The 14789-nt window shown below is 42.8% G+C and overlaps 1 protein-coding gene across 7 annotated transcripts in view; it reads right to left on the reverse strand.

The window, feature by feature from the left end:
* Positions 1 to 14789, reverse strand: part of ST3GAL3 (ST3 beta-galactoside alpha-2,3-sialyltransferase 3) — a 239927-nt gene that overhangs the window by 7883 nt on the left and 217255 nt on the right. For all 7 annotated transcript variants that reach the window (XM_075181687.1, XM_075181688.1, XM_075181689.1 and 4 more), the window contains 4 exons: positions 13873 to 13936; positions 12192 to 12287; positions 11919 to 12105; positions 5275 to 5421 (listed from right to left, as the gene is read on the reverse strand). In XM_075181687.1, coding sequence (XP_075037788.1) covers positions 5275 to 5421; positions 11919 to 12105; positions 12192 to 12287; positions 13873 to 13936 — 494 coding nt within the window. The remainder of the gene's footprint in view (positions 1 to 5274; positions 5422 to 11918; positions 12106 to 12191; positions 12288 to 13872; positions 13937 to 14789) is intronic.

The following is a 14789-nucleotide window of genomic DNA, read 5'->3' on the forward strand; positions in this document are numbered from 1 at the left end:
ACATGTCACATACACAGACCACCGCACACGGCACGTACACAGAGCACCGCACACATCACGTACACAGCCACCGCACACGGCTCATACACAGACCACCGCACACATCACATACACACACCATCACTGCAACCTGTCAGTAAAGGATCGGACTGCTAATGATTACCATTCTAGATGTAGGCATAGATGCTTCTCATTAGTACTAGAAATCTCATTGATCTCTGTTTAACTTCACTGTAATATATTTACTAGATGTCCTTGTCCCTTGGACAGTCCCTGTTTCAGGGGATGGTGGGGAAGACCTTTATGGAAGCAATCCCTATATTTGATTTTTCCTGCACACAAGTATTCTTCTGATCTACAGACTGGCCACCGACTGGCGGCGGTGAGGGCCACGTCTGATGTCACTGCTTCACTGAATTATTTATTGCTATGAGCTCTAAATTGGTAATTAGAGAGGGTAATCTCTCTGCAAAATATGGATGGAAACTGGGGTTTATGTTTGTGCACTTATGTCTGGCAGTAAGTGGATTCTCTGTGTAATAGTATGAATTCTCTGTGTAATGTATGGATAGCAGTAGGTGGATTCTCTGTGTAATGTATGGGTGGCAGTGGGTGGGTTCTCTGTGTAATGTATGGATAACAATGGGTGGATTCTCTGTGCAATGTATGGATGGCAGTGGGTGGGTTCTCTGTGTAATGTATGGATAACAATGGGTGGATTCTCTGTGTAATGTATGGATGGCAGTAGGTGGATTTTCTGTGTAATGTATGGATGGCAGTGGGTGGGTTCTCTGTGTAATGTATGGATGCCAGTGGGTAGGTTCTCTGTGTAATGTATGGATAACAATGGGTGGATTCTCTGTGCAATGTATGGATGGCAGTGGGTGGATTCTCTGTGTAATGTATGGATGGCAGTGGGTGGATTCTCTGTGTATTGTGTGGATGGCAGTGGGTGGGTTCTCTGTGTAATGTATCGATGGCAGTGGGTGGGTTATCTGTGTAATGTATGGATAGCAGTGGGTGGATTCTCTGTTCAATGTGTGGATTGCAGTGGGTGGGTTCTTTGTGTCATGTATGGATGGCACTAGGTGGATACTCTGTGTAACGTATGAATGACAAGGGTGGATTCTCTGTGTAATGTATGGATTGCAGTGGGTGGATTCTCTGTGCAATGTATGGATTGCAGTGGGTGGATTCTCTGCAATGTATGGATGGCAGTGGGTGGGTTCTTTGTGTCATGTATGGATGGCACTAGGTGGATACTCTGTGTAACGTATGAATGACAGTGGGTGGATTCTCTGTGCAATGTATGGATGGCAGTGGGTGGATTCTCTGTGTAATATATGGATGGCAATGGGTGGATTCTCTGTGTAATGTATGGATGGCAGTAGGTGGATTTTCTGTGTAATGTATGGATGGCAGTGGGTGGGTTCTCTGTGTAATGTATGGATGCCAGTGGGTAGGTTCTCTGTGTAATGTATGGATAACAATGGGTGGATTCTCTGTGCAATGTATGGATGGCAGTGGGTGGATTCTCTGTGTAATGTATGGATGGCAGTGGGTGGATTCTCTGTGTATTGTGTGGATGGCAGTGGGTGGGTTCTCTGTGTAATGTATCGATGGCAGTGGGTGGGTTATCTGTGTAATGTATGGATAGCAGTGGGTGGATTCTCTGTTCAATGTGTAGATTGCAGTGGGTGGGTTCTTTGTGTCATGTATGGATGGCACTAGGTGGATACTCTGTGTAATGTATGAATGACAAGGGTGGATTCTCTGTGTAATGTATGGATTGCAGTGGCTGGATTCTCTGTGCAATGTATGGATTGCAGTGGGTGGATTCTCTGCAATGTATGGATGGCAGTGGGTGGGTTCTTTGTGTCATGTATGGATGGCACTAGGTGGATACTCTGTGTAACGTATGAATGACAGTGGGTGGGTTCTCTGTGTAATGTATGGATGACAGTGGGTGGGTTCTCTGTGTAATGTATGGATAACAATGGGTGGATTCTCTGTGCAATGTATGAATGACAGTGGGTGGATTCTCTGTGTAATGTATGGATGACAGTGGGTGTGTTCTTTGTGTAACGTATGAATGGCAGTGGGTGGGTTATCTGTGTAACGTATGAATGGCAGTAGGTGGATTCTCTGTGTAATGTATGGATGGCAGTGGGTGGGTTCTTTGTATTACGTATGGATGGCAGTATGATGTCTGGCAGTGGGTGGATCCTCTGTGTAATGTATGGATAGCAGTGGGTGGGTTCTCTGTGTAACGTATGAATGGCAGTGGGTGGGTTCTCTGTGTAACGTATGAATGGCAGTGGGGGGGTTCTCTGTGTAATGCATGGATGGCAGTGGGTGGGTTCTCTGTGTAACGTATGGATGGCAGTGGGGGGGTTCTCTGTGTAATGTATGAATGGCAGTGGGGGGGTTCTCTGTGTAATGTATGGATGGCAGTGGGTGGGTTCTCTGTGTAACGTATGAATGGCAGTGGGTGGGTTCTCTGTGTAACGTATGAATGGCAGTGGGGGGGTTCTCTGTGTAATGTATGAATGGCAGTGGGGGGGTTCTCTGTGTAATGTATGGATGGCAGTGGGTGGGTTCTCTGTGTAACGTATGGATGGCAGTGGGTGGATTCTCTTTGTAACATATGAATGGCAGTGGGTGGGTTCTCTGTGTAACATATGGATGGCAGTAGGTGGATTCTCTGTGTAATGTATGGATGGCAGTGGGTGGGTTCTCTGTGTAATGTATGGATGGCAGTGGTGGGGTGTGCTCTGCACACATTATAGGAAGGATCCTCATATTCCTAGTCTATGAATATAACTATACAATAACATCCTTTTGCCATGGCACATATGCCAGGTATTCTTTGTTGTTTTACAAGTACATCTCTTCTCACCAACCCCCACACGCCAGGTAAATAACAGTCATGGATTTTGCTGTAGTGGGATGTAATAAATAAAGCAGAATTATGAAATATATGTTTAAAAAATTGTATAAATTATAAAAATTGTATAAAGGACAGCAAATGTGTCATTGATAAATTTAATATAGCTCATCTGTGACCTCTTTGTAGTTATCCTTCATATTTCAAAGTTTCTCCCTGTTTAGCGCTGAATTCTTATTTTGTGAAACTGTTAATTGTGTGTTGGTGTATAGGATATAGGATTAGGCACAGACCTGCCACAACATGATTTTATACTGTAGAAAGACACGCCAGCATTTGCCTATACCATAACAGTGTACCGTTTACTGTGTGGGAAATAAAAATATAAACTCATTTCTCGAGTAATATTGACCCCTAGGCCTCATATCCACTGCCATTATAATACAAGTGTTTCTTGTGTGTTTTTAGTGCTAGTGTAACTCAGGTAAATGGATTGGATAATAAAACACATTGTTTCCAATGTCAGTATCGTGTTTTTACTTGTAGTCACGTTGTGTCACGGTTTATCAATGCTCCACTCAAGATAAACGCCTTGAGGTGAATGGAGTGACCTCCAGAACGAACCTATGAATGTGATCTCACACGTCCTTGAGTATAAGGTCTGCAGAAAGAATTACTTGTTGATAACACTTTACCACACTTGGGATAAGATAAAATCTGTTACATCTAACACCAATCTAGGGTAGGCTTTTTGGAGCTTGTTAAATTGTCCCAGCCTGCAGTTTAATGCTATACTAATGCAGGAGATATCTTTCATACCTCCTGCATTAGACTTTTGTTAAGCTGGGTACACACTACACGGTTTTTGTCCAATAATCGGCTCAGCCAGCCGACATACGACCGCTCGTTCGAAAGTCGGGCCAGTGTGTGCAGTGACACGATGGTCGAAAGTTTGCCCAAATAGACGATTATCGTCTCATTTGGTTGGTCGTACTGTCCAATTTTTTCCGATTAATCACCTAACGATCATGAAGTATGTATGTACTCATGCTAACGATCTCCATAGAGTTTACAGAGTCGGGCTCTTTTCAGCCGATGTTAGCGATGAATGTCAGAGTGAATAAATGTAGACAGCGCTGTAGATGGAATAATTATTTTTTTCGTTCTGAGGCAGAATATTTCGTTTCAGAGTCACAGAAGCCAACGAAATTCGTTAGGACATGTTGATGGCTATAACAAGGCGATTTTAATCAGTGTGACAATGTGACAGTAGTGAATGAATGAATATTGTGTTGTCATTCTCCAGAGTAGAGGACCAGATGAAGGACCAGATGAAGGACCAGATGAAGAGCACAGATCTGAAGGTAAATCGTGTCAGTGTGTATGGATGAATTGTCAGACTGATCGGACCTTCAGTCGTAGGTATAATCATTTGAGATAGCACGTTGGTCTGAACAATTCTTCAGTGTGTACCCAGCTTTAGATAGCTGTATTTCTTTAAAATGCTTATATCACACAGAAAAAGACGTTTTACCATGGCCTTATCTTTCTGGAGTTTGTATGTTCTTCCCGTGCTTGTGTGAGTTTCCTCCTGGTGCTCTGGTTTCCACCCACACTCCAAAAACATACTGGCTGCTGACAAAAAATTGACCCTAGTCTGAGTGAGTTAGGGAATTTAGACTGTAAGCTCCAATGGGGCAGGGACTGATGTGAGTGACAAATATTCTCTGTACAGCGCTGCAGAATTGGTGGCGCTATATAGATGATGATGATGATCTTTCAAGACATCTTAATAGGCTTTCTAGGCATATCCACAGCGTGTTTACTTGTCTGAAAGTCAGCTCTTGGAATAGCTTTTCCCCTCCAACAATGGCTGAGCTCGGGAAAAAGGTTTGGAATACTGATGAAATGGAACTGATGAGTAGAATGCTGAGGAACTCATTGGCCTCGTTTTACAAAACTTGTGTTCAACAACGTCCCTCCACGCTTCTAAAACAGGAGCCTTACACCGCCCTCCTGGTTCTGCATTACCAGAGATGTTTCGATTACCTGCACCTTCATTCCTCCAACCCTTCTTTTAACAAAATCCAAGCATCAGACCTCCTACCTTCCCAGACTACAGTCTCATCTCTGTTTTACTGTTCTCCCTCCTCTGCCAAGGACGTAAACTTAAGTTCCCTTTAAATGTTTGTTCCTTTTACATTTTTATGCTGTTAATAAAATTTTATTTACAAAAAAGAAGAACAAAATAAGAGGTTTGTGGCCGTTATAGGCAACGATCCAATTGTTTAATGAGGCTGAATGATTGGATTTCCGCAAATCACCGCGAGCTTTACCTGGAGGCGAATTCATTTTAAACATTGACCATATTGATTCTAGATCCTTACCCCTCTTCCCATTTGCCCATTATTGAATGGCAGCCCAATAAAACTGAATGCTGCTTCCTGGATGAAGTACGGATTGAGGATACGAATCTCGTGTGGCTCACGTGGTACCCGAGTGGCCACAGACTTCCAGAATCCATCCGCGGCACTCTGGAAGATAAGAACAAACAGTCGGTAAGCACAGAGGGATGACACAATGTAGGTTGTAACATTGAAAACCAATTCATCTTACATGTTATTATTGGATTGTGTCGTTTCCTCAAATGGACCAGAACCCACCACAATCTGGACCACTGCAAAAGGTAGAGGGGCCTCTATATTACAGGGTTATGTACGTCCACACATGAATCTATAAGTCACCCTGTGCTCTTACCCCATCGGACACCTCTACCTGCAGCCGGAGAGGGATTGTGTATAAGAACCATTACATGTTACTATACGTAAGAACAATGACAGGGACCTGTCAGCTGCCCCAGTGATGCAGGAATTGGGATCTATCATGCGGAGATAGAGGCTGTAAATGCACTTACAGGCTCATGTTGTATGTGGCCCAATAAAGCAATGGGAGGGAAGAAATGTATCAGTTATGAAATTACTTCGCTGCAGAATCAATGTTACTCGAATTCCACTGTGAAAACACAACACTCTGATATTTAACAGGATCACATCTTTTTGTGGTGTCTTTTTCTTGTTTACTGATAATATATATTTATAGCTCTAAATAGGTATACTTGTTACTCTCTCCATCTATCTATTTTATACATACATTTCCTCTCGCAGAATAGAGCAATCCTTCTGCAAGTAACGTTACACACTCTGCTGTATATGATATCACAGTGGTACTATATAACGGTACAGTATGTCACAGGGCAGTATATGATGTCACAGGGCAGTATATGATGTCACAGTGGTACTATATAACAGTACAGTATGTCACAGGGCAGTATATGATGTCACAGTGGTATTATATAACGGTACAGTATGTCACAGGGTAGTATATGATGTCACAGTGGTACTATATAACAGTACAGTATGTCACAGGGCAGTATATGATGTCACAGTGGTACTATATAACGGTACAGTATGACACAGAGCAGTATATGATGTCACAGTGGTATTATATAACAGTACAGTATGTCACAGGGCAGTATATGATGTCACAGTGGTACTATATAACGGTACAGTATGTCACAGGGTAGTATATGATGTCACAGTGGTACTATATAACGGTACAGTATGACACAGAGCAGTATATGATGTCACAGTGGTACTATATAACGGTACAGTATGTCACAGGGCAGTATATGATGTCACAGGGCAGTATATGATGTCACAGTGGTACTATATAACAGTACAGTATGTCACAGGGCAGTATATGATGTCACAGTGGTACTATATAACAGTACAGTATGTCACAGGGCAGTATATGATGTCACAGTGGTATTATATAACGGTACAGTATGTCACAGGGTAGTATATGATGTCACAGTGGTACTATATAACAGTACAGTATGTCACAGGGCAGTATATGATGTCACAGTGGTACTATATAACAGTACAGTATGACACAGAGCAGTATATGATGTCACAGTGGTACTATATAACAGTACAGTATGTCACAGGGCAGTATATGATGTCACAGTGGTACTATATAACAGTACAGTATGACACAGAGCAGTATATGATGTCACAGTGGTATTATATAACAGTACAGTATGTCACAGGGCAGTATATGATGTCACAGTGGTACTATATAACGGTACAGCAAGTCACAGTTTGCATTTATGTTTCCGTCTGGTGAGGCTGTGTGGTTGGCATTTGAACGGTTACAAATATATCAGAGTAATTATCTGCACGTGGTGTAGTTTACTTGTACTCCGGCCGTGCACAGTCCTGGCAGAGTTTCTCAACCTAAATCCACCCCCAAAATGTTTAGTGGTCGTAAGAAAACCAGTAGAAGTGCACAAACACTCAGAGAATCAGACAAGGAATTAGAGAAAGGTGAAAAGAGGAAGAAAAAGAACAGGTGACAGTGGGACTGGAAACTGCAGGGATGATATTGCTGTGTACGAGAGGACAATGGACGACTAAGGCGGTTTTCTCGCCTGTGTTTATCACAACCAGCGTTAAAAGCAGAGTGACAGATATGAGACTTTAGATTCTTACACAATCCTGAACCACAACCACATTGAATTCAATCATTATTTTTCACTCTCTACAGCAGATGTGCTCCAGGATTGCATAACTGACATGCAAGTTGCATGAGAGAGAACAGACTGTAAGCTGTCCGTCATACATTACACCGACACATCATCAGACACAGAACGGCTGCCAAGTCTCTCAGATTACTAATTCACTCAGAGGAGTCATTGAATCACGCTGCTGTCACCGGCATCCACTTGTCTTGTCTGACACAGATTTCCCTTCTCTCCATGGTGTAATTCCAGCACACGAGTCTCCTTCTGGTTCTACCATCACATAATACGCAGCATAGACGGATTTTCTCTCCCACACTCAGGGCCAGATTCATTAAGGAACATAAATGCAGATACGTGCCCTATTTTGTGTAAAATCGCTCTGTGCATGCCCAGAACCTACCCCAGTGAACACAAGAACATTGTCACGGAGGAGGTAGCGACACCTGCAAGTATTGGCACAAGTACTCAAGGAGGCGCGGAACGCCGCCGGTATTCACCAGGGACCCCCGCAAGGAAGTTTGGACTTCGCAGCGAACGACGTGCAGGTCACGACCCTCCCAGGTAGCTACTTGCGAGATGGTAGGCTATTCGTGGTCGTACAGGATCCAGGCGGGCAGATAAGGTACCAAATCAGAAGGCAAAAGAGGAGTCAGCAGGCCAAGGTCAATCCGGAGTGTACGGTGCAGGACAGAAGGGAGATCCAAGAGCGAGGTCAGAGGAAGCCGGGTCGGTAACAGGAGTCAAGAGTAATGGAGGTATATATATGGAGGTATATACACAATACAGGAACGCTGGAGGCTAGATAACTAGTTGCTCTGGCACCCTAATGGTGTCAGAGCCACATATAAATAGGAAGTGGCTGCTCCTCATTGGTCGGCAGTGACAGGAAGCTCCAGAGCGCGTCCCGTTGCTACAGCGACGGGCGCGCATGCGCACCACGTCGCCGGGAGAAGTGTCCCCGTTGCTTAGCAACGGGGCGCCCGGCCGGAAGTAGACGCTCGTCCCTGCGTGAAGAGGAGGCGCAGGGACGGCGTCTGATAAACATTCAATTCATCTTCAAGTGCAAATGACACTTACAGCAGCCAATGATTTCAAGTGCGTTCTGAATGAACTTTATATCTGCATTGTGTATCCTGCAGTGTGTTGTGTCTGTCTGTATTAGAGATGCTCAGGCTCGGTTCCCCGAGAACCGATCAAACACGAACTTAGCATATCCGAGTCGACTCTGTACTTTTGTGGTTTTTCGGAATTGAAAACGAGGCAAAACGTCATCGTTACGTCGTCGGATCTCGCGCGTTTTGGATTCTATAAGTACCGCCCTCCATGGTGATCCAGCACCATTTCACAGAGGGACACAGAAGAGGCAGCACAGTCTGTAGAGCAGTTGGGCAGCAACATAGGTAGAATAGAAAGAGGAGGGGTAGCAGTGTTCTTCATAGTCTACAGTGACATTCAGGAGAGCTCCATTGCTAATTGTCATTGCTGAAATAGAATTAATAGGGCAGAGGCTTGGTCTTCTAAATCTGCAGTCACATAATGTACAGTGTTATATAGGCAACACACAAAGAGGAGTGCTCCATTGCTAATTGTCATTGCTGAAATACAAATAACAGGGATGGCAGGCTTGTCTTCTGAATTTGCAGTCAAATTGTACAGTGTTATATAGGTTACACACAAAGAGGAGAGCTCCATTGCTCTATTGCTAATTGTGCCAATGTGTCCTAGATGTGCAAGGAACTGACGTGTGTTTGTGTCATTGCTCTGTCCCTTACCATCCAGCCAGGTCGCTGGAGTATTAGTTCGAAAGTGTATGAAAATAATATTGTGACCTGTGAGGTGGTCAAAATTGACTGCAAATGACTTGAAATTAGTGTTATTGAGGTTAATAATAATGTAGGAACAAAAAAAAAGAGCAAAATTATGTGATTTTAGCATATTTAAGCAATTTTTCAAAAAAATACTGATCCAAAACAAAACCAAAAACACAAGGGCAGTTTTGCCAAAACAAAAAGCCAAAACACGAAGTTAATCCAGATCCAAAACTAAAACCAGAACACTGTGGTCAGTGAACATCTCTAGTTTGTATACGGCAAGTGCTGTATAGCCAGAGACTACTTATACTCATATTCAACTAGAAACGTTCCTTCAGATCTGCTTGTACATAAATACGGGCGCACGTGCGCACAATTTCCCTCCGTTTTTAAAAAACACAAATTGTGTTCACTTTGCGTTCCTCGATGAATCGGGCCCTAGGTACGGTAGCCTTGTGCATCGTTTATCTGAAAGCTGCTCCGAGGCCCACCTGTGACGTGACTGTGTTATATTCAGCATCACGTCAGGATATGACAATATGCAGGGAATGGGAAGATCTCTCTGTATCGGAAGTGAAGAGATCCGTTTCCTTATTGTGGCATCCTGCGATCCTATTGCAGTGATCTGTATGTAACATTACCTGATGTTCCCTTGATCTGTAGGTATGTATATCTTGTGATGTGTACATTTGTATAGCGCATTGTGTGTTTCTGTACTAATATAAGAGTATAATATAATGTATTTGCATGTTATCTGTGCAAGTGTCCTGTTATTGATTTATAGTGCTATAAAACATCTGTCATTTCATATTATTAACATGTGTGTAGTTATAATGTATAACTGTCTCTTTCTGTAAGCTGGAAGTCTTTATACGATGCACCCAGGACAAACTAGAATATGATGGTAACTCTAAATGTATTCATTTATGGCTATGCAGTTTATCAATAAAATGATGTTATGGGTGCATCAGAGACGAGGTGCTAACCAAGATCTTGCATGCATACAGACTTATTCATAACAGCGGACCCTTCAAATAACAATAGATATTAGACCCATAGGTTTATACAGCAGGATGGTCTCCTACTGAACTGTAACCTTGGTTATATATATATTTTCTTCATTAAGTATTAGGAGTATTATCAGTTTGGGACTAGATTACATGAAATGGAAAACAAGGTAGAGAAATATTGAAATAGGAGGAGTTTGGCTTTATTTAACCACATGACAAAAAATAAAACTCTGAATATCCAGAATTGCCCTTAAAAACCTGTTAGGTTTTTAATGTTATGGAATTAGATGCCTGTCTGCTGGTACCTGTAGTACATATCACAGTATACGGAGTCTGGTGATTGAGGCCCAGATGCAATATGGAATCCTTGGTGTTCATCTTGCTGAAGCTCTAAATGTATCAGAATATATTCCGGTATTTCTGTATTATCAGAATATATTCTTGTATTCCTGTGTGGAATCAGCTTGCAGAGAGCGTGGGAGGTGTGAGCCTCACCCTGACAATCCTGAAACCCGCCAGCTGTCTCCTAACGCTGCTGGTATCCGTACGTTTGAGATACCGGACCGGACGCATAATACTGATCTCCTATTCAAAGAGCAGAACCTCCATACGCTGCTTTATTCAATTATTTTCTAGTCACTTATTTAGTTGCCCCTTTTTTCCCCCAGCTAAGCTAACTGTAGTATCAGTAAGATGACGGCGTACGTGCCTTCTCATGGAGCCCATAGTAATGATGGATGCTGCACTCTGCCTGTAGGCGCAGAGCAATCTTCATACATCAAGCAGCGGAGCACTGTGACTGCATCAGGCACCGCTCTGCTCCGGCCATCAGAACTCGCTGGCACTTTCCTAAACTCCAGCAATTCCCATGTCTATCCATCTAGAGAGAAGGGAACGCAGGTCGCTGACCCCAGCCTCTGTGCAGAGTGTCAGACTAAAAGTAATGAGACAAGTTTATTAAATGATTCTGCTACGACCAGATATGTCAGCAGTCTGCAGCGTCAGCCAAGAAACACACAAACATAATAATCACACGCTGGAATCCTCCAGATGCCTCAGCAGCATCTGTCTGCCTGGTAGTCTGACACAGAGAGAGGTGGCATCGCTGCCTGGTATGTCTGACAATGGGAGAGGTGGCATCACTGCCTGGCATGTCTGACAATGGGAGAGGTGGCATCACTGCCTGGTATGTCTGACAATGGGAGAGGTGGCATCACTGCCTGGTATGTCTGACAATGGGAGAGGTGGCATCACTGCCTGGTATGTCTGACAATGGGAGAGGTGGCATCACTGCCTGGTATGTCTGACAATGGGAGAGGTGGCATCACTGCCTGGTATGTCTGACAATGGGAGAGGTGGCATATATGTAATAATAACTACAGTCATTACATGACCTTGTTGGGTGTCCACTCTATTGAAAATATTTATCAAATGGAGCATCACTCAGCCGCCCCCGCAACATTTTTTATATCGATTTTTATCGATGGAAAATCTAGTTATCGGTGGGTTCTTGATAAGTAGACCCCAATAACAGACCACAATGTGCAGATTTCCTCAGAAATACTCAGTGATAATGTCACAAGTTAAAACAAAACCTTTCGATCCGCTCAGTGAAATCCCAAACGTACCACTTTCTCCTTGTAAACAATGTATTTCAGCCACTTGAAATCCTGCCACTTAAATCCAGCCAAGACAAAGAGCGAATCTCTCTCGTACTGTTCAAGTTTCTGGATGGCTCCCTCGGGATATGTGATTCTCAGTGTCGTTTTACTACCCACGTCCTTCTCGAAACCTCTCACGGGCGCAGAATTCAATCTGGAACGTAACGAGAGAGGAAAAACGTTTAATATGGGCGATGGTTTGTAAGCGTTTAATTTACCATGAAGAGGAATCTCTCTTACCTGACCACAACTTCGTATTTGTCAATTTTAGAACCCAGAGACTTGTTGGCGAGCACCCCTCCGTTCCCTACGATGATACATCGCCGACAGTGCAAACTGGGAGCAAACAGATATAGGACTCAGACACATGGATAGATTGTCACACGTTTATGTAACATCTTAGGTGATCGTTGTAAAAACATAAACTGATAAAAGTAATAAAAGGGAAATTAAGGGGCATATTTATGAAAGGGCAAAAAGCTGTATTGTGGGCAAAAATAGATGTTTTCCCAGGCGACCCTACATATCACAGGGGTAAAGCTGGAGAGAGTACAGCTATCTCCGACTCTTCCCTGCCGGTGGTATTATATATGCTCTCGCTGTTGATAGCTTCTCCAGAGAATCCTATTAAAATGGAATCACAGATCCCCTGAGACTGGCGGATAGATGAATATTACCACTCTGTGATGATACTGACCGGGGCAGCTGAGCGAGACTTTATTGATAAATAGCATCAATTACAGGTTATTCTATCTCTGCGATAAATGGTGATAAAACAAACCATTGTTATCGCTGTTTGTTAATAAATAAGCCCCTTAATCCCATCCCTAAACACGTGTTAGCTGTGGGGGCATCTGTTGAGGTTCCTAATTTAATGCCAGCACTTGCATCGATTATTTATCCATCTTTTACAAGCTTACATGTGTGTTTAGAAATTAAGACGGATCTACGGAAACACTTTATCTTCTGTCTGAGAAGTTCAGATTCAAACAAATTAAAAATATTTAAGACTCTCCGTAGTGTATTCATGAAACCATTGTTATCTTAATCTTAAAGAGGTCAGCTCTACACCAAGCAATGCAGGTCTGGGAATGGAATGTATGTACAATGGAGCACAATCAATGTGTGACGAGGTTTGTATAGGTGGAAGACGCTATAAAACATATCGGCAATGTATATATTGCAACATCCCTCCTCCCTGTGTAAATAAAGAGAGGACTGTAACAAATGATGGTTGAATCACAGCTAGTCAGAGATATGGTTAATGAAATACATGGTGAGGAAAGTGTTGCTTAAACAATCCATGTGTTACATCAGCAGCTATTTGTATAGCGCCACTGATTCCGGAGCGCTGTACAGAGAACTCACTCACATCAGTCTCTGCCCCATTGGAGCTTACAGTCTAAATTCCTTAACATACACAGACTAGGGTCAATTTGATTGCAGCCAATTAACCTATCAGTATGTTTTTGGAGTGTGGGAGGAAACCGGAGCACCCGTAGGAAACCCACGCAAACACGGGGAGAACATACAAACTCTACACAGATCATGACCCCAGCGCTGTGAGGCAGAGGTGCTAACCACTGAGCCACCATGCTGCCCACAATTAATTGTGATGTCAGTACTATAGTAATGTACTCATGTTTAGGCAACCTATTGATATAGCTGTTGTATAACTACAAGTCCCACAATAACTTGCCAGTCCCATGTGGAGCATATAGCAGCTTGTTAGACATAAGTGTGTAATGCTGTAAGCTGCTTGTTCGCGGACTTGTGTAATTATAGAACATTTCTGTGGTTGGAATAATTAATGTCATGTACAATGGAGGATAATTCTAACAGCTGTTATTTAATCCGTTAACATATAATGCAAAATAGAGATGGTACATACACATTATATACAATAATTTACATACTGTACCTATCAAGAGTTGGTGTCAGACGGTATTCTTTTGTAGCCGACAAGATTGCCTTAATTACGTTATCTGTGCAATAAAAATAATATAATATGAGGTTAACAGATAGAGTAACAGACATGGGAGAGCTTTACAGTAATGTACAAATATAAGATTAATGATCAGTGAGATCTGTCTACCCCTGTATAGACTGTGAGCTCATCAGCACAGCCGAGCCTGTTATTTCTTGTACTCTCATCCCTTATCTCACGGTATTTAGGGAACCTGGGGTTATTTTTTCTGTAAAGTTCTTTTGACACTTTTGACATAGATTGAGGTTGCAAACATACATTAGGCAGGTTGGCAATAAGTGGAATTCCTCATTTACGAGCAGACACATAATGTAGTCTGTGAGAGACAGGTATGAATGGAGATCCTTTAGAGATGACCTGTTGGGTTTATGAACCAATACTATATGTTAAAACAAAAGAACAAAGCCCCCCCATGCCCCCTACATCTGCAAGAGAGCATGACATGTTGGCACACACTATGCAAATAGCGACTTCAGAACGCTAGGCAGCTTTCTCCTACGCTCCTCTTCCCTGCGAGCACAGAGGAACTAGAAGAGAAAGTTGGCATGGAGAGAGCATGAATTTGAATCCAGGATGTGGCATTTGCATACGGCATGCGGAGCACAATTTGCTTACATTAGCTTTACTGCGGCCTCAGGGGTCGTCCGCTCTCCTCTCTCCTGGCTGCATAGAGGAGGCTCAGTTCTCTATAATTTCACAAACCTGACAAATCCTTTTTAAGAGCAATGTTTTTTCAAGCAATAAGAAAGCCAAAAGTAATCCAGTTTGTTTTTGGATGATTCTTCTCTTATGTTACAAATAAATATTTTTAAATGTAAAATTTTCCCTACGGAACATATGATTATTTAGGT

This window comes from Mixophyes fleayi, chromosome 8 (genome assembly GCF_038048845.1).
Source record: "Mixophyes fleayi isolate aMixFle1 chromosome 8, aMixFle1.hap1, whole genome shotgun sequence".
In the NCBI taxonomy this organism is placed as follows: domain Eukaryota; kingdom Metazoa; phylum Chordata; class Amphibia; order Anura; family Limnodynastidae; genus Mixophyes; species Mixophyes fleayi.